General features: G+C 39.3%; 3 protein-coding genes and 1 long non-coding RNA gene across 4 annotated transcripts; 2 read left to right on the forward strand and 2 right to left on the reverse strand.

Moving 5' to 3' along the window:
* The first annotated feature begins 247 nt into the window (after nucleotides 1-247).
* Nucleotides 248-1,331, forward strand: LOC147868977 (pentatricopeptide repeat-containing protein At3g57430, chloroplastic-like). Its single transcript, XM_087326155.1, has 3 exons — nucleotides 248-420; nucleotides 539-778; nucleotides 941-1,331. The coding sequence occupies exons 1-3, from the start codon at nucleotides 248-250 to the stop codon at nucleotides 1,329-1,331; spliced, it is 804 nt and encodes a 267-aa protein (XP_087182281.1).
* Nucleotides 1,332-6,954: 5,623 nt separating this feature from the next.
* Nucleotides 6,955-13,863, forward strand: LOC147868978 (putative pectinesterase 53). Its single transcript, XM_087325402.1, has 6 exons — nucleotides 6,955-7,007; nucleotides 7,234-7,648; nucleotides 11,947-12,118; nucleotides 12,918-13,124; nucleotides 13,258-13,493; nucleotides 13,590-13,863. The coding sequence occupies exons 2-6, from the start codon at nucleotides 7,254-7,256 to the stop codon at nucleotides 13,735-13,737; spliced, it is 1,158 nt and encodes a 385-aa protein (XP_087181528.1). The 5' UTR covers nucleotides 6,955-7,007; nucleotides 7,234-7,253; the 3' UTR covers nucleotides 13,738-13,863.
* Nucleotides 13,864-15,993: 2,130 nt separating this feature from the next.
* LOC147868979 (uncharacterized) lies at nucleotides 15,994-23,319 on the reverse strand. The gene is made up of 8 exons (XM_087325391.1): nucleotides 23,187-23,319; nucleotides 22,188-22,927; nucleotides 21,815-22,048; nucleotides 21,625-21,714; nucleotides 17,967-18,116; nucleotides 17,512-17,636; nucleotides 16,847-16,976; nucleotides 15,994-16,410 (listed from the first exon to the last, which is right to left on the reverse strand). The coding sequence occupies exons 2-8, from the start codon at nucleotides 22,914-22,916 to the stop codon at nucleotides 16,282-16,284; spliced, it is 1,587 nt and encodes a 528-aa protein (XP_087181517.1). The 5' UTR covers nucleotides 22,917-22,927; nucleotides 23,187-23,319; the 3' UTR covers nucleotides 15,994-16,281.
* On the reverse strand, nucleotides 18,254-18,600 carry LOC147868980 (uncharacterized). The gene is made up of 2 exons (XR_015530324.1): nucleotides 18,431-18,600; nucleotides 18,254-18,395 (listed from the first exon to the last, which is right to left on the reverse strand). It is a non-coding gene; the product is annotated as an uncharacterized LOC147868980 (long non-coding RNA).
* Nucleotides 23,320-27,992: the final 4,673 nt, after the last annotated feature.

Consider the following 27,992-nt stretch of genomic DNA (forward strand, 5'->3'; position numbering starts at 1 on the left):
ATCGGCGACATGTTGGTTGGGGAAAAGGAAGTATATTTTCTTTGTTTGATAAGGATGAGTGATGACGTTGTTGGGGGTTGAAGCATACTTTCATGAGGGGACGAGGACAATAGAATCATTTTCTTTTGTAGGTGATTGTTGTATTCGGCGAAATATATTCCGAATTAATATATCCCGAATTCTGCGGTTCAGAACTTCAACGCAATGCAAGTACACACATGTTGAAGAAAATAGTTGCATGGGCAGCATGGAAAGTTTGGTGTTTACAAATGCAGCAACCAATGATTCCATTGTTTCTATGCTTCTGAAAGCTTGTGCTAAGCTAGGAGATGTGGAAAATCACCAACAAATACATGCACATATTGATGGAAGTAGGGCATTAGAAAGTAATGCTTTTGTTGGGACTTCTTTTATGGACATGTATTCAAAATGTGGTATGATAGATCAAGTCAGATATGTATTCGATACGATCTCAATTCGTGATGTGGTATCACGGAATGCATTAATAACATGATATGGTCTTCATGATCGATATCAGGAAGCATTGGAATGTTTCGAGCATATGCAATGTCCAAGGGATCATCCCATATGAAGTGAGTTTTGCTTGTAGTTTGAAAGCTTGCAGTAGTATTGGTGTTGTAGCCATAGCCAAATGTCAAAATTTGCATGCAGAAATTGAAATGAATTTGATGTTGAAAACGAGCCAAAATGTTGGCAATGTAGTAGTTGACATGTTGGCTCACATGAAAAAGCAAAACAGGGATTTGATCGTCTTCCGGTAAGAGACATAGTATCTTGAAATGCATTAATTTGTGGATGGTTATGGTACAACATGAGCAATGTGAGGAGGTGCTCATCAAGTCAAAAAGATGCAACTTCAACGAATTTCTGGAGATGAAGTCACATATTCATGCATTTTGAAAGCTTGTGGGTGCATTAGATCCGCAAACAAGGGCAAGGAGATAAATTTCGATGCTGAGAGGAAAGGGTTTTTAAGAAAAAGCCAACTTGTTCGAAAAGCACTAGTAGATATGTATTCGAAATGTGGAATGCTAACAAAAGCAAAGGCAGTGTTTGACAAACTTCCCATATGTGATACATTGACATGGAAGACATTGTTCACATGTTATGTGCACTATGAGCATGACGAGGAGGCCCTTAATGCTTTTGAGCAAATGCAAAAGAAGACAATCTCTCCTAATTCTCTCACATTTGCATGTACTCTAAAAGCTTGTGCTAGCATTGGAGCAATAGAAAAGGGCAAAGAAATGCATATAAAGATTGTTGGGAAACAGGTCCTTCCAGATGGGAAGAGAGAAGAGTCGAGTTGATGAGGAACCTCGGTCGAAACTGAAATCATGTAGATAGCCAACTCGGGAGACTATATCTGTAAATAGTCGAAATAAGCCTCTGTGGGCTATACTTGTAAATAGTCCAAAAGTTGTACTAGTATATAAACATCTAGGGCAAGCATTATACGTGTATCATTATGGTGAGATAGTCAGAACGGTGTAGTTGGCTCCGTAACTGAGAGAACGTGTGAGAGAGGGAGAGTGTGAGTAAGTGCAACTTCATAGCCGTCTGTTGACGAAGAAGAACTCGAGGTCGGTTCCTCTGAGTTTCTTGTTGTACCCCCCTCATCATCATAGTGATCTGTTTTAGAGCAAGTGGACTCCACGTGATTTTTCCCAGTTCAGGTTTCCATGGTAAAATTTGTGTGTTCTCTGTTTTTAGTTATTTTGTTCTTCCGTTTTCTGTCTTAGCGTTACTTCTTGCACACGAATATACGAACGGTAACCAATTGCGGCCGGTCACGAGCACAACAAGTAGTATCAGAACGATGGAAGACTTGTTCGGCGACATGTTTAAGCTAACCGGTTCCAACTACTCAATGTGGAAGTCGAAGATGAAAGACATGCACGTGTGCAAAGATCTCTGGTTGTCGGTGTAGTTCCGAGATAAAAGACCAGACAAGATTGATTCATCGACTTGGGAAGTGTTGCATCTAAAGGAGGCCACATATATAAGGTGTTTTATATACATGAGTCTATACAACCATTTTGTTGAAGAAACAGAAGCTGACGTCCTCTGGAAGAATATTGGCGTGATGTTCGAAAACAAGAACGTCGTGAACAGAGTCTCAGTATTTCAAAAAATCGTGAGACTTCGGTATCAGGATGGCTCCAGCATGGCGGAGCACATCAATGCCTTTCAAGGACTAATGAATCAAACCACCTCTCTAGAAGTACCTCTAGCCAATGAGGTATTAGCATTGTTGTTGTTGGGGTCCCTTCCAGACAGTTGGGAAACGATGGTTGTCACATTGGGCAACACGGGACCGGAAGGGAAACACCTATCCCTAAAGCAGGGGAAGTCGAGCTTGCTGAATGAAGAAGCTTGCCGGAAGGACCGAGAGTCCAATACCGACCAAAAGGCCTTAGTCGCGGAAGGTGACACAATTTAGGGAAGAGGCCGAAATCGAAGTCCCCAAAACCGAGATAAGTCGAGGACCAGGTCGAAGTCGAGAGGGAGGCCCACGTGCTTCTATTGTGGGAAGCCAGGGCACTTCCAGAAGAACTATTGACATTTCCAAAAGGAAAAAGGGGGAGCCGAAGGTGTGCAGCCGAAAAGGATTTCAGAAAGCAAGAACACCTCGGCGATCGCGACAAGTGAAGAGGAATCGACATGGGTGGTCGATTCGGGTGCATCATTACACCTAACTCCCGACCGGAAATGTTTCTCATCTTACAGAGCCGGAGATCTCGGATCTGTAAAGATGGGAAATGAAGGAGCATGTTGAATCGTCAGCATTGGAGACGTGTGTTTGGTGACATCAACTGGCTACAGACTTCTGTTGAGAGATGTTCGACACATTCCTGAGGTTTGATTGAAACTGATATCAGTCGGTCGGCTAGATGATGAAGGCTACATGGGTAGCATCCGAAACAGTATCATGAAGTTCTGCAAGGGGATCCTGATTGTGGCTCGGGCACGGAAAACCAACACACTCTATGTGATGCATGCTCAATTATGTCAAGGGGAAGCAAATGTGGAACCGACACTGTCGGAGAACTGTGGCACAAGACATTGTGCCATTGAGCCAAAAGGGGATGCGGAATCTTGCCAAGGACAACCTCATTCCGGAGGTGAAAGATGTGCATCTTGAGAAGTGCACCAATTGCTTGGCCGGCAAGCAAAACCAAACCTCTTTCCAGACAAGACCACTGTCGAAACGGAATGCACCGTTGGAACTTGTGCATAGTGATGTATGCCAAGTGGACACGAAGTGACATGCCAGATCGCAGTACTTCCTGACGTTCATAGACGACCACAATCCGAAACTGTGGGTCTCACCGCTGAAGACGAAGGATCAAGTATTGTCCATCTTCAAGGACTTCCATGCAAGAGTGGAAAGGGAAACCGGTCGGAAGCTGAAGGCTATATAGCTCCCTCTCAATTTTTGGGTATTTTGTTGGCTCTCATTGAGAGTGTATCATCTAGGTTTAAACACCCATTAAGCTTAATATAGCTTATCTTGGTTCTATTCATGTAAGTCTTCTCTTGAGCATAATCTGAGTTTAATGTTCATTCTTATTGAGTATACTAATCTTGAAAGCCCTCTTGTCTAGTTTTTTGTATAATGATAACTAATGTGTTTGAAACACAAGCTATAGATGTGAATTGCTTGTTTGGACAGTTTTTAGTTTGTTTTGTGAAAGGCATTTGATACCCATACACTTCACAATTTAGTCTATTACAGCAATGAAGTCTACTTTTAGGGTACAAAGTCTCAAGGGTTCAATCCCCTATTCCAGATAGCTATTGGGTTTTTAGTTGAGTGTGGTTGTTGTTTTTTCTGTTATGAGAAAGGGTCCATCATACTTGTGTCGTAACTAGGAGGTAATATACTTCCCTTAGTGTTCACACACAATGTGAGTTGTTTAGAGTAGTATCTCATTGAAACGGATGATTGCATTAGACTCAAGTGAGGGTTGAAAGATAAAATCGAAAGTCCATATTGTATCTTTATGGGTTGGCATGAGGTAATGAGCCAACAAAAATTTATATACAAGTGCAAGTCAACTAGCTAAAGTTGGAAATTAAGGAGATACCAAGGGAAATGAGAGTGGGGGAAGATTGGCCTAAGGTGGGGATAGAAAGACATGGGACATGATTAGACTTCGTCACACACAATACTCTAACAATCGAAAAACACTGACAAGAAGTGGCTGAAGTAGGACTTATCCATATACTTACTTTCAACATGATGACCAAGGGATATAGGTTACAAGTTGAGAATGGACTACAAATCTAATCCATGCAATACAATGAATGAGACCCATTGTTTTAAATAAAAAATGTATTTTGAAGAGTCAATGCAAGAACTTGCATGATTGACCATATGAACAATTATTACTCATGTAGACTTAAGTGTGAGCAAAGGAACTCATGCAAATTTGTCTGTTTCATTGAATTGTCCCATAGGCATTCCAAGAGTTGTTGGTTCGACATTACTACACTAACTAGTGTTTAGTATGTGTTTGGCACCTAACTATAGTGGCAATAGTATATTTAACTATAGTCACTACTATGGTAAGCAAGATTATTCTATCATGTAATCAATGGTTATTTACATTCTAGGGAGATTGGTATCCCTCTCATTGTCATGATGATTGATTGGCATAAATAATAATAATAATATGTATATATAAAGCTACCCTCAATGCTCACCATCCTAGTACCAACCTTTTTGGAATGTAAGTCTATTATTTGGAATCATTTGGTGTATTATTGTCTCATTTACTCACGTTATTATTCATCTCCATATCCATATGGAATGAAGGAAGCTTAATTGTCGTAATCAACTGATTATACAATAATGGCTATCAATGAAAGTGTATTTTATGTGAAATATAAGTTTTCTATGGAGTTCTGTTCTAAGAGCCTGAAATTTTGTTTTCTGCAGCAGATCACTGGAATCAATGTTGTGTTTTATGGCTGTTTTTTTTTCCCAACAGTTTTTACAAATGCTAGAATCAGTTCAGATATACTGGTGGAGATGAAACAATATTATGTACTATTTGTATACTGCCTCCGAGCTTTTTATTAATACCAATGGAGCATATGTTTTATGGTAAAAAAAAATGAAAGTGTATTTTATGTTAATTAATTTAATTCAATCATTTAGCTATGAATTTAATCTGCTAAGTAAGCAATCAATCTTGTACAATTCTACGCATTGACAATCCGACAACAAGTTTTATAGATCTTGGCTTTATTTATGGGAACATGCTTGGCTTGTACACATTTTTAACATACCCAAGAGTGTTCTTCAAAAGAGGCATATAGATATTGTGTAGAAAAAGGTTAAAAGATAAGGGGTATTGTAAATTTTCCAAGTTGATCACACACATTACATAAGTGCCTTGACAACATTCATTCTCATCCTACTTGGTCTTCTCACATTGAGCTTTTTATTGTGAGGATCTCATGTAGCATGGCCTCTTGATGATGGAGTTAATGCTTTTGCCTACAAGAGTGACAATGTACCACTAAATACTAAAGCATGTAAAGTATAAACAAAAACATTATAAAGCCCTTAATATGCATCAATATTTAAATAAGATCTACACACAGGTATCAATAGTTGAAAGAATATTATGTCCCTCAATTAAAAGAGCCCACAGTACGTTGCATACGAAAATTTCATAGAAAATCGGGATGGTTAGGTGTAGGTTGACAATGAAAGAAATGTTTGATTAGAAGAAGAATAATATACATGTAGTTCTATCCACAAAAATTGTTTTCGCAATTTTTATGACACAAATTTGCATAGATACATGCATATGTTTATAATGTTAATTAGATCCTTTCGTAGTCTGTTAAGAATATTATGTCCCTCAATTAAAAGACCACACAATACATCACATACGAAAATGTCATAGAAAATCGGGATGGTTAGGTGTAGGCTGACAATGAAAGAAATGTTTGATTAGAAGAATAATAATATGTAGTTCTATCCACAAAAATTATTTTAGCAATTTTTATGACATTAATTTACATAGATTCATGCTCAAAACATAATAATGTTTATAACGTTAATCAAATCCCTTTATAGTTTGTTTATGACATCTTAATACATGGAACTCTGAGGATAAAAAAACTATATTTAGGCATCAATAATGACTCCTTGCATGTATGATGATCATCGTGTATCTTTTTATCAATGATTTTGGGGGATTTGAACACCTTTTGTCACATCAGAACTGTTAGAATTGTGCATACAATACGTGAACATCTTGTTATCTCAACTTAATGACACAAATCCTCAAGAAATTTAAGGAGACAATGAAATAAGACAAAAGAGTCAACAAGGTGGGGATGTTTCTAAGGGATACTTAATGCATTAAGAAGAAATTTTGAGATGTAAAATACATCCTTACATGTGTAGACGACTAGTCTTCAACGCAGGGGGAGTTTTCTAACGTAGAGCATTTTGTGTAGAAAATGAAAAAAGATAGCTTATATCCTTGAAACTTGTCATGTTGAAAAAGAAAGGGATCCCACCATTGACTAGAATGCCCTATATTTTCGCTTTTCTTCTTCCTTTCAATTTTAGTTTAAGCATTACATCATGGGGATTAAATTAGAAATAATGGAATATATGCCTGAACAAATGCGATAATGTTATCATATGAAAAGGCAAACGGATCGTGTCGGTCGTTTACGTGGAGGGAACGAATTTAATCGAAAAAGTAAATAAGCATGCTAATAATTGATGAATTACAAACATGGGTACGATGTGGACACACCCGTGATACTTTAAAAAGAACATAAAAAGTTCGACGGGGGTCCTCGTCGAATGACATGACATCGCTGTGCTGGTGGCACGGAGCACTCGCGCGACCCACTAGAAATATTCCTTTAAATACCACAGCACGGGCCATGTTTTTTTGAGTAAGAGTCAATCAAAGTACCTACTTCAAGCTACATAACATATTTACGTGGTACTTCATGAATACTCACAACTATGTGTGTGTGTGTGTGTGTGTGTGTGTGTGTGTGTGTGTGCGTGCGTGCGTGTGTGTAGATAAGGAATGTACAACAGGCTAAAAACAGATATACGGGGGAAAAAGGTTTCCTCTTTGGGAAACCTTTTTCTTTGTAATATCGTTGCTTCTTACTTGATTTCGTTTTTAAAAAAAGGTTCTGTTGATTGTTGGTTGGGTTTAGGCAGTAAAATAAAGCAAGGCATGAAGATGATGTCCGTCACCTGCTTTACTGTGGTGTTGCTGCTGCTGCTACTGCTGTGGTGCCATGAGGAGGCGTACGGCAGGCGCAGCCTTGTGGGCACAGAAGAAGAAACAGACGGCGGCGCCGTGAACATGACGATGATCGACGCCACCATGTCCGACTATGAGGCATGGCTGGCTTACGTCGCCTCCCGCTCCACCTCCTCCTCCTCCTCCTCCTCCGGCAGCGCCGCCGTCTCCGCCGCCGCCGCCGCATCCGACGGCGGCGGCGCCGCCGTCATTACGGTGTCCAAATCAGGCGGCGCCGATTTCTCGAGCGTTCAGGACGCCGTCGACTCCATACCCAATGATAACAACCAGCGCGTCACCATCCAAATCGCTGCTGGTACATATAAGTAAGTATACTGTATACATATACATTCATATACATATATATATATATATTATATAGATATATGTGTATTTTTACAAAATTATTCCCTTTCCTTCATATGTAAATATTGTCTCTTTTTTCTTTTTCTATTGATTTGTTCCCTCAATTAGTTATAATTGTTAGTGAACTCCAAATTAGCATTAGCTACCTAACTAGCTTGTTACGTAATGAACCCGACATCACTCGCCGCCTCCGCACCTGCACTACACCAAGCCAAGCCAAGGCTTCTTTTTTTTTCTTTTATTTTCCTTTCATTTATATGTAAGTATATTTTTATTTCATTTCTTTTACATTGTTTTATTGATTCGTTTTTCATTTTTTATTTTTGCTAATGCTAGTTATTGTTAGTGTTGAACTTGTTGAGAATTAGCATTAGCATTCGCAAAATTAGCCAAATATAAAGACATGTAAGGTATGCAAGGAAGGGCTAGTGGAGGATGAATGTATCGCTTGCTTTTTACATGCTCTGCATATAGTGCAATTTGTGAAAGCTATGATCATGATATATTAAGAGGGCGTGATGACTTGAGTATCACACTAAAGAAAACACCTAGAAGGTTGAGCTCATGTGTGTATGCCTTATTCACACATCGAGACTTGGTGCTTCAAAGTATGAATGTCCCTTCTTAAGAATGAGACACGCATCAAGATAACTTTTGTACTCATGTCCTATGGATCGTATTGGCCTTTCTATCTATCTCTACGTAGGGTTGAACACATGACCTTTTGGTTTCCACCGAACATACGTGTTTCTCTTGCTTCATAAAGAGTAATTTCTATGGAATATGATGCATTAATTTCATCAAAGTTAAGGTTTCATTTCTTTTACATTGTTTTATTGATTCGTTTTTCATTTTTTATTTTTGCTAATGCTAGTTATTGTTAGTGTTGAACTTGTTGAGAATTAGCATTAGCATTCGCAAAATTAGCCAAATATAAAGACATGTAAGGTATGCAAGGAAGGGCTAGTGGAGGATGAATGTATCGCTTGCTTTTTACATGCTCTGCATATAGTGCAATTTGTGAAAGCTATGATCATGATATATTAAGAGGGCGTGATGACTTGAGTATCACACTAAAGAAAACACCTAGAAGGTTGAGCTCATGTGTGTATGCCTTATTCACACATCGAGACTTGGTGCTTCAAAGTATGAATGTCCCTTCTTAAGAATGAGACACGCATCAAGATAACTTTTGTACTCATGTCCTATGGATCGTATTGGCCTTTCTATCTATCTCTACGTAGGGTTGAACACATGACCTTTTGGTTTCCACCGAACATACGTGTTTCTCTTGCTTCATAAAGAGTAATTTCTATGGAATATGATGCATTAATTTCATCAAAGTTAAGGTTTCATTTCTTTTACATTGTTTTATTGATTCGTTTTTCATTTTTTATTTTTGCTAATGCTAGTTATTGTTAGTGTTGAACTTGTTGAGAATTAGCATTAGCATTCGCAAAATTAGCCAAATATAAAGACATGTAAGGTATGCAAGGAAGGGCTAGTGGAGGATGAATGTATCGCTTGCTTTTTACATGCTCTGCATATAGTGCAATTTGTGAAAGCTATGATCATGATATATTAAGAGGGCGTGATGACTTGAGTATCACACTAAAGAAAACACCTAGAAGGTTGAGCTCATGTGTGTATGCCTTATTCACACATCGAGACTTGGTGCTTCAAAGTATGAATGTCCCTTCTTAAGAATGAGACACGCATCAAGATAACTTTTGTACTCATGTCCTATGGATCGTATTGGCCTTTCTATCTATCTCTACGTAGGGTTGAACACATGACCTTTTGGTTTCCACCGAACATACGTGTTTCTCTTGCTTCATAAAGAGTAATTTCTATGGAATATGATGCATTAATTTCATCAAAGTTAAGGTTTCATTTCTTTTACATTGTTTTATTGATTCGTTTTTCATTTTTTATTTTTGCTAATGCTAGTTATTGTTAGTGTTGAACTTGTTGAGAATTAGCATTAGCATTCGCAAAATTAGCCAAATATAAAGACATGTAAGGTATGCAAGGAAGGGCTAGTGGAGGATGAATGTATCGCTTGCTTTTTACATGCTCTGCATATAGTGCAATTTGTGAAAGCTATGATCATGATATATTAAGAGGGCGTGATGACTTGAGTATCACACTAAAGAAAACACCTAGAAGGTTGAGCTCATGTGTGTATGCCTTATTCACACATCGAGACTTGGTGCTTCAAAGTATGAATGTCCCTTCTTAAGAATGAGACACGCATCAAGATAACTTTTGTACTCATGTCCTATGGATCGTATTGGCCTTTCTATCTATCTCTACGTAGGGTTGAACACATGACCTTTTGGTTTCCACCGAACATACGTGTTTCTCTTGCTTCATAAAGAGTAATTTCTATGGAATATGATGCATTAATTTCATCAAAGTTAAGGTTACCAATATACATGTTAGACCCACCCCCCCCCCCCCCCCCCCCCATTGGTTTTGGAAAAGAAACGTTATTGGCTTTAATAGTAAAACCTTTGTAAATTTTTCTAATAATATAAAAATAGCTTAGAAATTGTTCTTCTAACGAGATTATGCAATATTTCAAGTCGTGACATGGATCTTTTGCCTCTCTAATTCAAATTAGCTTACCCTAATGCAAAGTTATCACATACATACCTTTCTATTAGACCACATACTTTTCTTAATTTACTAGATGATGTTATGGCATGTAGGGGTTGGACACATGACCTTGTAGATTCTATTGAACAACCTTACCGATTGAGCTATGTGTGTATGTGTCTTTCTCTTTGTTTTAAGAGAAAGAGTAATCATGAAGGATTATTACTATAGTCAAATTACAATAATGGAATATGATATCCATTATTGTAAAAGCACACAATTATATTAATTGTATGTAAAATCCACTTCATATTTCAATTTCGTGCTCTCTCCTCTCACAATGGTAGGGAGAGGGAAGTTCCATAAAGCCACTAGAAAACCTGAATATCCAGTCAAGCAAATGATTCGCACATGCTCCAAAATCCAAAAACCCTACATGAGAATGCCTTCTGACTTCTTCACATAGGCTTTTACCTCATGTTTACTATCAAAGATGAGACTATTACTCATATTCTAATTGTGTTGCAGTTGCCAATATCGTAAAAATTAGAACAATGGCTTTAGCTCAACTTGACGAGTCTCAATTCCATTAAGAGAGGACAATCCATTGTAAACAAATGATAATTGTTTGGTTTCCTGCAAACATTAAAGAAATCTATTTGTCTTGGTATCAAATTCATGATTCCACAATCTTCAAAAATTGATACAAACATTTCGCCTATAGCCCTAGACCCTTTATTCTCCCTATCCCTATCCCTTCCCCCTCCTTGTCTCTTTCTAGTGTTAATAACTTCCATAATCAAATCATTGCTCTAGCTTCCAGACCCAATGGCAACACATTTTTTTCTCTCTTAAATATATGTGTTTGATATGAATTATGAATTGATTCAATGAACTTGTAATGTTTGGATCCCATGTCATGTTTCACACAATTCTTGACTTTTTTAGGCCATGTTATGGTTGACTCAACATGTAGCTAGTAATGGTTACGTTGAAACCCAACTCTTTCCATGAGTCAATATTACACATAAACTATTGCTGCACAAGTGTTCTTCATATCCAACCTTAGTCCTACTTGACATGTCTATCTCCCCTCCCCGTAGTAGTAGATTTTTTCTTGACACATAAACTATAGTTGGACAAATGATGATTTATTTTTTAGTAGAAGACCCTCATGCCAAATCCTTCGTTTTTTATCTTGTTAAAAATAAATTCATACTATGTCCCTAGTATCCAAGATTGAGAAAAGTTGTGTAGGGTCAATTTCCAACTTGAAAGCATTGGAGTAGATATATGGACTCGGAGGGGAAGTAAAGCTAATGAGGGACCAAAGATTCTAACTTTTTTGCTTTATAAATTATTATAATATATGCTTTTGGTTGGAATGGTCAATCAATGTAGTCGTAGTTTTGCCATACTTCTTAATATTAACAACATCCATCAGTTATTGCCATAATGCATTACATATTGCTAATGTGTGTGTTTTTCTAGCATAGTATATATTTAGTTAGTAGTAACTCCACTATTCTCTACATCATTGACTTTAGATTACTACCTTTAGTACCTAATAGGTTCTAGTAAGTAACTCAACTAGGCATGTGACCATACCACTAACCACACGCGAATTATGATATTTGATTGCTTGATTATTTTCCAGGGAGAAGGTAACGATCCCAAGCAGTAAGCCATATATAACATTTCAAGGAGAAGGGAGTGGCAGCACAACCATCACATGGGATGACACTGCATCTAGCAGTGGCTCAACCTTCAAGAGCGCTAGTGTCGCCATCAATTCCAAGTATTTCATTGCTCGTGACATCGCCTTTAAGGTGCCTGGCCCAAAATATGTTCCATAAGCTATGTTCATAATAGTTATAAATTTATTAACATACCCACGGTATTCCAAGTTGAAACTTGAGACCATTGCCAAGTGGGGCCATATCATCATATTATCATAATTTTCGAAAAAACACTTTCATTACTTTATTATAAGCGTGCGGAGTTTTCAATCTTTCATTACTTTATTTCTTACTTTTAATGGCAAAAGTGGGGAAATCCATATACTTTGAATGAACGATGTATCATATGGACAACCATGATATGTTCTTGATGTCAATGTCGATGTACATGTAGTTGTTAGATGTATTGATACCTCGTTCACTCATCCAAAGATAAAGACCCTCTCCATCTACCCATTGACGGTGTGACTCACTTTTCCATCGTGAATTGGTTGGGTTGGAACTTTGAAGAGAACATCCTAAATTCTAATGTGCATGCCTTGCATAAATGTATCCACAACATTGAACACGTTCCATTGTAAACTAACCAACAAAAACTATTTTTTAAATAAGGTATAAATATGCTAATTATGAAAATTGAATGAGCCGACCATCTAGCTTATTGATTTATAATCAAAACATATAGGGCTATATTTTATACAAAAGCTTGTTATTTAAGTTGGTTTGAATTGGTACCAACATCTCACACTCGTATTGGAATTCAATTTATGACTCCACTAGAGGGAATAGTGTTTATAGACTTCAAATTTACAAAGAAAATTGTTTATTTAAATTTCTCTTATTATGTGTAATACATTCATTTACATCGAGTGTTTCATTTTGAATCTAGAATTCAGCCCCTGCACCACCTCCAGGTGCCGTCGGTAGACAAGCCGTTGCTTTACGAATTTCTGGAGACCAAGCGGCATTTTATAACTGCAAGTTTTATGGGGCTCAAGATACACTATATGACCAAAAGGGCAGACATTACTTTAAAGATTGCTTCATTCAAGGATCAATTGATTTCATTTTTGGTGATGGGCAATCGTATTACACGGTAAAATAAATTACATACGGCAAAACACCTTTGAAGATGAAAAGAACTATATATGTGAAAATCATTTACGAGAGAACTATTTCTCTCACTAACAATATTTTGCACTAACTTTATAACCTATAATAATGTCTAGGGTTGTGAGTTGAACTCAATTGCCACTAGCTCTGGTTCCCTAACGGCACAAAAACGTGAAAAGCCAAGTGAGGACACAGGATTTTCCTTCGTCAATTGTAAAGTGTCAGGATCGGGAACGATTTACCTAGGAAGAGCTTGGGGTGCATATTCACGTGTAGTGTTCTTGTACACATACATTGACAATATCATTAAACCCGGTGGTTGGGATGACTTTGGTGATTCAAGTCATCAAGGGTATGTGATTATGCCCTATTAAAATGTTTGAAGTGTATGTTATAATCATTTCTTCTTCTTTGACAGTACTGAGTTATTGCAATTCTTCACTTGCAGAACTTCATTTTATGGCGAATACCAATGTTCAGGACCTGGAGCAAATGCCAAGAACCGTGTCACTTGGTCTTACCAATTAACAGCCTCCCAAGCAGCACCATTTGAATCAATAAGTTACATCGATGGAGAATCATGGATTTCATCCTAATAATCTTCATATGTCTAATGGGACTATTATAAAAATATGAAGTGTAAATTCTATGTTGTATTTATATTATTGTAAATCCTACATGTACCATGTTGGAAGTAATAATAAAATGTGATATTCCATGAAGTCTAGTGCAATGGAAAACCATGATATGGGCGAGTTAATATATAGAGTAGACAAAGAAGTGTATTGTGAGATGCCTCACCTTTATTACACTAAAATGCTTAGAGGAGTCTCCAATCATGTCTCTAGTGTTCCTCGATGAGAGCTCGTATCTATTGAATTGGAGTGGGTGCCTCGTCCTTTTATACAAATTTGTTTCACTTATTTTTTGGAGAAAAAAAAAATTGTTTCACTTAGCTCTTCAAAGTGATCCCCTAATGGAAATTAGTTGCCACTCACACAATTCTTTCGGACTAGTTTATATATAATGAAGAGTCATCCCAAACACTTTAGGCTCTCCATTTGTATGCCATGATGGGGCGATCCTATCCCCACTCAAAACATGCCACTAGTATCTAGTTTCTTTGATATTGTTGTATACAATACATCGTATCTTTAACATTCCTTTAACTTTATTCCTCCTACATAGATTCCTTTAACTTGGGATAACCCATCTATTGGAGCATTGCCTCTAAGTGGATCTATTGTGAAGAGGTGCCTTGATGCCTTGAATTCATCTGATGATAGCATGTGTTTGTCTTGCTTACCATTCCCTTCCCTTCTAAGTTGGGCCTCAACCGTAAAATTGTCCTTCCATTTCCAAACATTTTACACAGATTGAGGTTCATAAAAGCACAATTAAGTAGGCATATCCCCATTTGCTTTTTCTAAATTTTTAGGATCGAAACCACCCCCTTCAAGTTTTTTGTTTCCTCAAGTAGCAAAGCTATTTCTTGTGGTGTTGATGTCATATGACATACATGTTGTCCACATGTGCATGTACACACGCACATGCTAGCATCAATAATAAATGCATAGTAAGGAGTAGCCAAGAGACAAGATTATCGACCCATCAACTAAAAATCCCAAAACTAATTGTTCCATGGGTCATCTAGATACTCATAACATCAAGGTCAAGAGTTTGAATCTTGTCGCAAACATTCACAATTATTAAATTTCATGTCTTGAACTCCCAATAAAAAATATTGTATATGACATACATGTTGTCCACATGTGCATGTACACACGCACATGCTAACATCAATAATAAATGCATAGTAAGGAGTAGCCAAGAGACAAGATTATCAACCCATCAACTAAAAATCCCACAACTAAATTGTTCCATGGGTCATCTAGATACTCATAACATCAAGGTCAAGAGTTTGAATCTTGTCGCAAACATTCACAATTATTAAATTTCATGTCTTGAACTCCCAATAAAAAATATTGCATATGACATACATGTTGTCCACATGTACATGTACACACGCACATGCTAACATCAATAATAAATGCATAGTAAGGAGTATGCCAAGAGACGAGATTATCGACCCATCAACTAAAAATCCCACAACTAAATTGTTCCAAGGGTCATCTAGATACTCATAACATCAAGGTCAAGAGTTTGAATCTTGTCGCAAACATTCACAATTATTAAATTTCATGTCTTGAACTCCCAATAAAAAATATTGCACAAATTGCACATTCTAATTGTCATGTATGTGTTCAGTAGCAAGATCAGACATTTGAAATTGCATACTCTAAATACGAGAGTAATGTTGGGATATGAATTCGGAAACATGTGAAACCTCTTTCCAGGGTTGATTGACTGACCCCCATATCTCTTCACCATACAACGCAGACAGCGCGCAGAAGTTTGTAAGGATATACATATAAATGACATGTAATTACTAGAAAGAATTATTGGATTATTTTCGTGCGTCCTCTTAACTCACTTTATCTAGCACAACTGAAAACCAGTGGCTAGTAATAATATAAGTTTACTTGAATCATATGCATACTTGACCCAGAAGTTTGTAAGGATATACATATAAATGACATGTAATTACTAGAAAGAATTCTTGGATTATTTTCATGCGTCCTCTTAACTCACTTTATCTAGCACCACTGAAAGCCAGTGGCTAGTAATAATATAAGTTTACTTGAACCATATACATACTTGACCGAGTATAGACAGTATAAGTTTGTGATGTTTATTAAAGAATTCATCATTAACTACCAAAGGGTAATTGGAAGTGATGCCAAAAGTTGATCACCGAGTAAAGAAATAAAATGAAGCTCGCTCTTGGTCCATCAAGGCAAAGATAATATGTATATTATTATAACAAGAACATCATTGGTATAACAGCCTTTAAGCTTCTAGTCTATGCAGCCTAGGGAACAAAAATATATATAGCAAATGAAACCAATTAAAGATTGCTCTGCATAGACTATATGTGTATATATACATGTGCTCCATCGGACATTATTAGAAGCCGAAATACAAAGGCACGAAGACAGTTACATAGATGTAAATGGTACACAAGCACACAATAAGACCTCTATATCAACAGGAGGAGCAAAACAATATATGTACAAGCCTCAAAACTCAATCCCGCTAACCAGTTGAATTGAAAAGGAGGCTCGAGTTAGATTGCTTATTGGAGCCTCAACCTGGAGCTGTAAACCAGAGTTCCCAGAATGGTTTTCGTTTTGTTTCGAACGACCCACCTGAAATTCCAAATGTTGCTAACGGCATTTGAGCTATTTACTATATAACATAAACAAAGGTACTTTTTAAGGTATGATGAACAGTGCAATCTTAAGGAGTATGTAAAACAGGGTACAGGGGTATGGTATGAACGAAACAGGTCATATTTAAGAGATACGGTAAGAAATAAACAGGTATTCTGAAGGGGAATCATAAATAAGTTGCTTTGAAGGGGTATCATAAAGAGTTTTTTTTTAACGGGTTATATCATAACATACTTTTTATGGGGTATGATAAATGAAGGTATTTTTTAAGGTGTATGATAAAGGCATTTTTTAAGGGGCTATATTGTAAACTATGGTATTCTTTAAAGGTTTATAATAGATAAACAAGGATAATTTTAAGTTGTTATACGGTAATCACGATACTTTTAAAGAGGTAATGTGATAGACTAACCATAAGCGATGCAAAAACAGTCGGCTGAATTGTTGAAGCAAAACCACATGCCAACCCGATCTTTTCTCGGGGTAAATGCATTAGCTCAGCTCTCCAGCCCGCATTTCTTCCGCCTACTGTTGGCATGATGCTGAATAAGAAAGGAAAATCCTAATCAATTTTTCATCTACTTTCTGTTCATCAGTGTGGTCCTTTAACTCTCCCTTACCTTGCAACTAACACTTCTGGTTTGTTTCTTGTGAATGCACTTCTATAAATTATATTATGCTCAATAAAAAATGTAATTGAGATTAAAGATAAAAAAAGAGAGGGGAGGAGAGAAAATCAATCACCAAGAATAACAAACAAAACCTATGTCTGAAATCTTCCCCTCTTGAAATTCTTAACTCAAGAAACGCAACATAAACTTCATTATGCATAGTCTCAACAGAAACAATCATCCCCACTCATATTAAGAACAAGCAAGGCTCATAAAATGCATAACAAACTGCATTTCTATTACATGATGCAAACAGGACAAAAAGAGAAGATTAAGTAAACACAAAACAAACCCACCCAAAAATAGAGAATACATTGGTGTCTTTAATATTGATATTCCAACTTTAAATGTCAAACATAACCTACTATATACTAAATTACAACTTCAAACGTCAATCATAAAATACCTGAGCTCAACCATAGGCCTAACGATTGCACCAGATCTTTGCCAAGCTAATTGTTGCACAACATCGAGGGACACAGATTTTTCTGGTAAGTGCAGAACGGGGGTGATTCGTGTTCCACAACCAACCTAACAAATAGAAACATATAAAAAACATAAAGGAATGTTTCCATGCGGTTAGGGTTCACATGCTGATAAATAGAAACTTGTAATGTACTCAAAGTTGCTTTATCACAAAAAACATATTAGATTTCTCCTAGAAGAAACCCTAAGTACCCTAATTGAGAACGGTTAAAGATGATAGGCAAACTGTCATCGCCAATCAGCTGGGAGTTCTGAAGAAAGCCAAAAAAACCAATCCACCAAAACATGCTCTATAAATTTTATGGGGAGTCTAATAAAGTGTAGGCATTCAAAGCATCATGCAACGAAAAGAAGGTTTCGAGAAAATTAGGTCACCTTTTTTGAGAAGCTCAGTTTCATATCACCGGGACACCTTCCTTGTGCTTGAAAGATACCCCCACACAATGGAAAGTAACCACCAATTGACAAGCCCTCACCAGCGATATATGTCAATTGGCCATTGGGAGATTGGAAGTCCAAGAATGACTGCAGAATTGTAAAATCAAGGGTCACAAAGAATTTCAAGTTAACAAACTCAGAGAAAATATAAAGTACCAGTTCTTCATTAATGTGGTCAACTACTCTTTTCTCAGTGTAGTCTGGTGAGAGAAATTAGAAGTTTGTAGACCAATGATTCCGATATATCATTCAAAAATCGCAAGCAGAAGAAAAAGTCCAGAGCGTTCAAATGTGCCTTCCATTTGAAAACACCTCTTGCATGATAGCCACCAGTCCTCATAACTTCAAGTAGAATACATGTTTCCACTTCACATCCAATACACTACTATATTACCCTACACCACAATTTTCTCCTCCACAATGCTCTCTGATTCGAACCCAAACATAGCTTCAACCTCTCTTAATCTCCCATGTGTTTGTCTCTTTAATTCTCTCCCAACCAGTACGCATTGCTGCACTATAATCTAGGAGAGGCAGTGTGATGTTCTCCCCTCATCAACATGCAAGTCATCATAATAGCGTAATATACAAACATAAATGCTATAGAAACTCTAGAACTAACAGAGATAAATGAGAAAGGTAATAGACGGTTGATGGGGATGTAGATTGTAGCACCAATAGTTAAATTCCTTCTTTTTTTAGAGGTGCCAGATATCCTTTTGGGGAAGATTTGAGACTGGACAGAGCCCAAAACATGTAGTGAGAAAACTTATAAAAAAATAAGGTATGTTCAAGATCAGAGTATCACCAATCCCCTTACCCACTACCTTTTCCCATTGATAAGAGCAGAAATCATCCAAAAACATACAATTCCATCATCTATTCTGGCTGTTTAAATTATTATTTTCAAGTCTTTGATAAAGATGTCACAAAATATCTTTTTGCTTGCTTCCCATGCGATTCCATAAAGTTGATGTGAGGAACTCTTTTGAACCTTAAGCATGTATACGACAACCCTTTCCATGGCCATGATCTCAATGGGAAATGATCCCATCGCAAGAAGGGTGTTTGGATCCATATCACATGGGAAGAAAGCAAAATTTTGTGTTTTAGTTGGATGCAAGATATAAAAAATTGGTTTGGAAGATGGGATGCAACAGACTTGCTTCATGATACATCAAGATGGATACATTTGTGAAAGAGGCCTTTTTGCAACACCAATGCTTAATAACATGGGAAAAATGTGAAGGCTCACACTCCACACATTATACTTCATTTGTTGCATCTCAAAACAAGATCTTTGCCAAATGGGGAAACTGCTCACATCAATACATGTTAGAGCCTATCCCATTTCTGCCCATCAAACCATTGCCTCCATGCGACTTAGCTCACAATCACTACAAGTGATGAGAGAGGTTGACTATGCCCACTCTTTCCTAAACAAGTTGGGGAGTCTGAGTGAGTTTCACACTTTGATACAACGCTCTACCTTTGATCGCATTCATCTCTACTTTCTACACATATTCAACAAAACCAAATCCTTGCACAAATTTCTCACAATCACAATGTGCACTCTCAATTGCGATATTCATTTGTAAAGTTCTTGAACAACAAGAGTTGCTACCCATTTTCACATGTATTACATGAAAATGTTATATTTTTGGTCTAATCGTCATATTTGACATCCAAAAACGATAATAGAATCTATCTATCTATCTCCCGCAAAAAGAAGAAGATGATACTCGAAAACAGAGGTGTACCTCAAAGGTACACATGTGAAGACCAGACTCTCTCACAACACAATGCCCATTGTAAAGCATACTACGGAAAATGAAAAAAAAAGGTTATGGATGTGCCCAAAGATAGAAATATAGGCAAATGGCGACATGTGACAAATGGGACTAATTCACATCTTCTACGACTATGTTTTCAAATGCAATGGATATTTGAATATGGGATTTGGGATAAAGGAGTTGACCAATGAATCAAATATCATACTTCATGATACCCAAAAAGATTCAAGGTTTGGGCAACTACAACTTAGACTCGTTGATATGGGTGAAAAATCCAAGACAACGAAGAGTACAAGGTGGAGTGGCATGTTTGATTAAGAGAGAATTGGAGAAATATATGTCGATCATAAAAAATGATGAACATAAATGCTACATATGGCTTAAAATAGGAACACCAAATGGCGTGCCCACTTGGGATCTAGAATTCTTCTTGAAAGAGAAAAAGGTGGCATACACATAATCCTTCACATACCTAAGAGTGACATTCACAATGCCCCTGTTATCCTTACAAAGGCTGCCTGTGATAGACCTCATTGATATGCAGCTCTTGGTACTCTTGACAATGTGCACATATATAGTTCCTAGGGCCACAAACTAAATTGTAGCAGCTATTTGATACACCTTGTCACACCAAGTCTTCTCCATGCAGTAGAAACCTAGGGACCGAGTCTTCACAAGGCAAATAATTGGAAAGATCTAGAAAGACATTTAGCCTCAATGATTACCCCTACGATAAGGTGCAAAGCATTAATGTCTGATGATATTATCTAGGCAGAGATATGAGTAGACCCAATAATCACCAATGCATCATTCCCCATCAATGACCAATATCCAACACTTTGGGAGCTCCCTAAATGAAGGTACTCAAGATTGGCACTTATGTCATCAAAACAACTTGCACAATAAATGGTTCGAGTTGCATGGCATAAGCATAAATGCATTACCCCCTTCCAATATAACTCGGATCATCCATATCTAAATATTATCAAAGTTGAAACAAATAGACTTATCCAAATGTATATTATCAAACTGGAGTACAGAAGAACATTTGTATTCCAGTTTGATAATATACATTGGTAGGAAGATGGCCCACAATAAGGCACACTTTCATGCACATCGTAGGACGGATTCATCATCGGCCCTCTTATATGAACATACATCTATCCTGTGCAATGCAAAGTGTGATATGGCAGCTACAAACCTCTTCACATCAGTTAGAGATTGAGGTAGGAAAATATGCACACATACCTCTAGAAGAAAGAATTTGCCAATTGTGTCATCAGGAAGTAGGATCTGAAGAGCACTATGTCTGTCAATGTACTATATTTTTATGAAATAAGAGAGAGAGATATACCATTGCCTCTTAAACCAAGGATTTGGATCACTACACAAGGTAATGGAATTAAGAACAAATAGTCCCCAGGATTATTCTTGCTAGAAATCATAGGCAAAAGTTGTTCAAGGACAACAATACAACCAAACAAGCTCATCAACAAATAACAATCCCAACTTTCTTTAGCCCCATCAGTCCTATACTCATGTTACAAGTCAAATAAGGGCTACACAAGTGGACTCCTGATCCAAACATTGCAAAGGGGTTACAATAAATCAGGCCATATCAATTTGTTGCACATTAGTGACTTTTTAAAGATCTACTCCCAAAATCCTAACCACATTAATTCATGTGCAACCTATGTGCACATTAGTTTTAAACATTCCCATATATAGTATGTATGTAAAGCAAATAGCAAGGAAAATTGGATAATAATGAGCTTGAATCAATTCAGAACATATAGACTTACACATGTAAAGGGATTGATGCAGATCATGGACATCAGCAACCACTGTCTATGTTTGGACCAAACTGCTGGGCAGAGAGAATGAACAGCATTCTGAATAGCCACCAGGAATAGTACAAGTTACAAGTGATTCTCTATATGGAACTTCCAATTATATAGATTTTGATATTAAATAAATTTGAATTTAAGATACCTTTCTATCAAACCCATACCACAGCAAGTGCTGCTTAGAAATATGAATTGGTAAGAGAAGAGTAGTGTCTCGAACCAGTAGAATCGGCCCTATTTGAAGCAAAAAAGGAGGCCTAGAAGTAGTGTTGCTCCCATGAGAAACTTCCACACGCCATAAATCTCCCCTTGCGACAAAAGAACTCTCAGTTTCTTGTGTTTGGCTATCAAATGTCGCCGTCACATTGATGCTTCGTTGCTGAGTGAGAACACATTTTCATATCAAATTTTCTCATCCCAACACCCCTTGCTTAATCAGATACTCTAAAAAAATCTATTTTAATCTGTATAGTTCATCTATGCCATGATTAGATTGAAGCAAAAATTATCAAACAAACCTGTCTTCGAATATTTGAATGTTTATTGAGAGCAGTCAGAAGCTCCTGGTTAGCATTGCTATCATCTTCAAAATCTTCCTCATCGAGGTTGCTTATATATTCCAATCCTTCACTAACTGTCATTATTGCATCAGAAGCATTTGAATCCTTATCCAAATGAGTTCTTCCTTTCTTTAGAGACCCATCCACAGAGGAACCTAAGCCACTATGATATTCCATAGGTTGTGGTTGAATCAGATCAGCGTTTGCAGTATCTGCCTCTCTATGAAATGTCCAAGGAAAATGACTCACTGTTTGGTGTATAAAACCACCTACAAAAGACCCAACTGAAGCACCAACTTGACCTAATCTATCACTTAGTTCTTGAATACCTCCTCTTCTATCATAATCATCATCGCATACATGTTCCTCCCTTCTTCTCTTCATACTGTTGTCTCTACCAAAACTGGCCTTATAGATACCATTGAATTGCACACGGTTAACGGAAAATTTCCTCCTTTTGTTTGTATTCAAGTGTGCCAACGGCCAAGAGGTAGTGAGAAAGCTAAAAGCTTCATCAGTCCATGGTATATCAAACGCAATCAGTTCAGAAGGGTAGAATGACGGTATAGAAGGCATGTTAGAAAGCTTTATATGGCTTTGTAATATACATCCTATGCCTTGTGTGATGGTTGCGACCCTGTCTACCATATCTTGTCCATGTCTTTGTACCTCTTCCCATCCTTCCATAGCTCTTATCACTGAAATAATCTAGGGTTTAGATAGAGGTATAGTTGTATTCCTAGTTATCTTTTATTCCCTCGTGATATATCCCCTATATGTTTATTTGCTATTTATTTATTTATTTATTTGTCGTGAACAGAGAAACAGAGCAAGAAGAAAATCATTCCTTCCGTCCTCACACCATAGTATGAGTGTTGTGCGTGTGTAGATAGATAGATAGATATCAATTCTTTATTGTCTAATAGAGAAACATAGGAAGAATCAAAACAATCTAACCTTTAGACTGATGACTTGATCTGATGATAAGGTAGATCTACTCCAGCTGCAGAGTTTGATGGCAAATGAGGAATGACGAAGATGATGGATGATGGATGATGGATGATGGATGATGGATGATGGATACAAGACAAAGCCCTAATCCGTCCCAGAAGAAACTCTACTGCAGCATAGGTACATATTTTTCCAGCTTCAGAAAATAAAATCCAGGTCAGAGTGTCTAGTTTTGTAATTATTGTAAACATTGTACGAAAATAATGCATGCTTCAAACTCATATACGTATAGTATGTATCAATATGTATGTTACATGTCTGTGTGTATGTATGTATGTATGTATATGATGAAATTGGGGTTGCGATTCGTAGTTGTTTGCTTGAAGAACATGAATGGGCGCCCTGCAAGAAACAATTGTTAGAGAAAATGATACATACCAATGTTATTACTTTTCCTGAGTGTTCGCAATGAAGAAGTCTAATTGAATCCACGCCTAACCAACCATTCTGGTAGACATGTCGTGCACTTGGCATGTTTTTTGGCCAACACTGGATGCCCACGTCAATGTTTTCAAGCAAACAAATTGCTTTCATTGTCAGGAACTACACGCTCCCGATGAACAACGCTCGGCCCCAACCAAGCTTAGAATCAAACATAGAAAAACGGGAATGAATGCATGACACAATGGAAAGAAGAGTACACAGGATGTTTACATGGAAAACCCAAACACGGGAAAAACCACGGCAGTCCACTAACTGCTAACTATCACTATGTAACAATATACAATAGATGAACACAAAGGCAACGACCTCTTGTTCACTGTCTTTGCCACAGGCGACGGTTACAACAAAGATACGAACTCTTCGTCTCTTTCTCTCTCTCTCTCTCTCTCTCTCTCTCTCTCTCTCTCTCTCTCTCTCTCTCTCTCTCTCTCTCTCTCTCTCTCTCTCTCTCTCTCTCTCTCTCTCTCTCTAGGTACACTGTTGCGCTCTAATCTTGCACCAACAAGAATGACACACAACAACTTTTTCTAAGTTTGCCCTGAGTCATATTTATACTAATATGAATTTTCGGGTATTTACAAATATAGCCCAGATGGACTCTCAGAAAACATATTTACGAATATGTCCCTTCATCCGGTGAGCACTCCTCACCGGGCCTTCACCATCCAACTCTTGTCGGGTACTCGTCATCCGGTTCTCACTTCCCATCCGGAGGGATCTATTTCCTAACAAACTCCCCCTTCACTCCGGCATGGGATGTTTTACTAGTCTGATCCGCTTCCGGCATGCATCCAGCTTGTCGGGTATCAGTACTTTGGTCAGCATATCTGACCCGTTCTTGACCGTGTGGATCTTTGTCAGCGCGAATTCCTGGTCATCTACTCTTTCCCGGATCCAGTGATACCTTCGTTGGATATGCTTCGTCCGGGAATGGTAGGCCACATTCTTAGCAAGGTGGATGACACTTTGACTGTCGCAATAGATCTGGTATTCATCTTGCCGGATACCGAGCTCTTCGATGAGGTCCTTCATCCATAATATTTCCTTGCCGGCTTCCACAGCCGCCATGTACTCCGCCTCCGTGGTTGACAACGCAACCATCTTCTGCAGCCTCGACTGCCACGAAACAGCTCCCCCTGCATATGTCATTACATACCCGGATGTAGACCGGCTAGTATCCACATCAGCCAACATGTCCGAATCGGTAAAACCGTCAAGTTGATGTTTTCCGGAGCCGAATCAGAGACACATATTTAAGTGCCCTTCAAGTACCAGACTATCCATTTGACTGCGTTCCAGTGCTCCTTGTCGGGATTGCTCATAAACCGGCTCACCACTCCGACTGCGTATCCTATATCCGGTCGGGTACACACCATTGCGTACATTAAGCTCCCGACGGCAGAGGCATATGGAACCTTCATCATATCAGCCTTCTCTGCTTTCGTCTTCGGGCTTTGCTTACCAGATAATCTGCAGTTTGTCGGGAGTGTTAATCCGACCGGTTTCGCTTCTAACATGTTGAACCGCTGAAGCACCTTTGTCACGTATTTCTCCTGTTATAGCCACAGTTGCTTCGTTGGCCGGTTCCGGATGATATGCATCCCCAGCATTTGTCTAGTCGGACCCAAGTCTTTCATCGCGAAAGTTCGGTTGAGAGCCTTCTTCAGCATCCGTATTCTGGCTTGGTTCCGTCCGACGATCAACATGTCGTCCACGTACAGAAGGAGTATCAGGAAGTTGCCTCCTTCGAACTTCTTCACAAACACGCAGTGATCGGCCTGCGTCTTGTGGTACCCTTGATCGGCCATGAAGGAGTCGAACTTCTGGTACCATTGTCGGGGAGCCTGCTTCAGTCCGTACAGGCTCTTCTTCAACCGGCAAACCAGGTGCTCCTTCCCTTTCTCCACGAATCCTTCCGGTTGTTGCATGTAGATCTCCTCTTCGAGGTCACCGTGAAGGAATGTCGTCTTCACATCCAACTGCTCTACCTCGAGGTCCATGCTTACTGTTATACTCAGCACCGTTCGGATGGAGGTCATCTTTACTACCGGGGCAAATATCTCGTCGAAGTCCACGCCCTTCTTCTGCTGGAACCCCTTCACCACGATCCTAGCTTTGTATCTCGAGGGGTTGCCGGCATCTCCCGGTTTCAACTTGTACACCCACTTGTTTCGGAGTGCCCGCTTTCCTTTCGGCAACTCCACCAATTCATACGTATGGTTCTCGTGCATGGAATCCATCTCATCTTGCATGGCACTTAACCATTTGCGGTTGTGGGTGTCATCCTTCGCTTCTTCGAAGCTTTCTGGCTCCGCCTCATCGGTTAGCAGCACATGCTCTGCATCCGAAAATCTCCGGGGGGGCCTTCTCTCTCTGAGAGGATATCTCCGTCTTTGGGCTTCGGTAACCAGCTCCTCCATTTGCTCTTCATCTGAATCCGATTCGGGGTCTTGGCTGGTTCCAGTTTCAGCTTCCTCTACTTCTTCTTCTGCCGGTTCGGTATCCTCACCGTAACTGGTTGGTTCCTCGAGTGCTAACCGGTCTCTTGCCGGTTGGGTCTGCTCATCGTAGAATCAATCCTTACCGGTCAACTCGGAGTTCATTATCTTCTTCTCCGACTCCCAGTCAGCGAGTGTCTTGTCCTCCATGAAGATAATATCTCGACTCTGAAATACCTTCTTGTCGACCAGGTCCCACACCCGGTAGCCGAACTCGTCGTCATCGTAACTAAGGAATATGCATGGCCGGGTCTTCGGATCTAGTTTTCCTCTCCGGTCCTTAGCTACATGCACATACGCAAGACACCCGAATACCTTCAAATGCCAGTAGGACACTTCCTTACCGGTCCAAACTCTCTGTGGCGTGTCTCCGTCCAAGGGTACTGAGGGTGATCTGTTTATCACATATGTCGTCGTCGATAGTGCCTCAGCCCAAAACTTCTTGGGTAGTTTTGCATGCGCCAGCATACTCCGGACCCTCTCCATTATGGTCCAGTTCATCCTCTTAGCCAACCCATTTAGTTCTGGCGTCTTCGGCACGGTAAATTCGAGCCGGATTCCCTTCGAGCGACAATACTCCTCGAACTGCCCCCGGTACTCACCTCTGTTATCTGCTTGAACCGCCTTCAGCTTCTGGCCGGTTTCTCTTTCCACTCTCGCGTGGAGCTCTTTGAAGACGGATAACACCTGATCCTTCGTCTTCAACGGTGTGGCCCACAGCTTTCGGTTGTGGTAATCTATGAACGTCACGAAGTACTGTGATCCGGCATGTGACTTCGTGTCCACTTGACATACATCAGTATGCACCAACTCCAGTGGTGCATTACGTCTCATCGGTGGCCTCGATCGGAAGGAGGTCCGGTTTTGTTTACCGGCCAGACAATCAGTGCACTTCTCCAAGTGCACGTTCTTCACTGGAATGAGGTTGTCGTCTGCAAGCCTCTTCATCCCCTTCTCGCTCACGTGACACAGCCTCTTGTGCCACAGCTCACCGGCAGTGTCGGATGCCATGTTCACTTCTCTCGGGCATAACCGGGCATTCATCTAGTACAACGTGTTGACCTTCCGGGCCCAAGCCACAATTAGGCTCCCTTTGTTGAACTTCATAACATTGTTCCGGATGCTACCTGTGTAGCCTTCATCATCTAGCCGACTGGCTGATATCAGGTTCAGACGAACCTCCGGAACGTGTCGGACATCCTTCAGCAGTAGCTTGCATCCGGTTGGCATTGTCAACCACACGTCTCCTATGCCGACAATTCGGCATGTACCTTCATTCCCCATCCGGACACAGCCGTGATCACCGACTGAGTAGGATGAGAAGTATTTCCGGTCCGGGGTAAGGTGGAACAACGCTCCGGAGTCGACCACCCAGGTCATCTCGTCGTCGACAAGGTTTAGCTCACTCTCCTCAGTGATGAGCATCAACTCTTCTTCACTTGCTGCGATTGTCGTCGTTCCCTTCCGGTCTGGCCCCCTCCGGTCTTTACCGTTTCGGTCCGGTGTCCGCTTCGAATCGGTGCCGTTGGTTTCCTTGTCCTTTCGAAAGTGCCGACAGTTTTTCTGGAAGTGTCCCGGCTTGCCGCAATAGAATTAGGTAGGCCTCCCCCTTGACTTTGACCGTGTCCCCGACTTCTCCTGGTTCTGGGGACTACGGTTCCTTTGTCTTCCGCGTTCCGATTCGGTAAGGAGCGCTTTGGAGTCGGAGCTCATATCCTTATCTTTCCGATGCGCCTCCTCATCTAGCAAGCTCAACTTCACTCTTGCTAGGGATAACCGTTTCCCTTCCGGCCCGGCGTTGCCCAAAGTG

Source organism: Azolla caroliniana, unplaced genomic scaffold (assembly GCF_043228905.1).
Source record: "Azolla caroliniana isolate FFs.n. ecotype wild unplaced genomic scaffold, voAzoCaro1.0.p SCAF_1, whole genome shotgun sequence".
Taxonomy (NCBI): domain Eukaryota; kingdom Viridiplantae; phylum Streptophyta; class Polypodiopsida; order Salviniales; family Salviniaceae; genus Azolla; species Azolla caroliniana.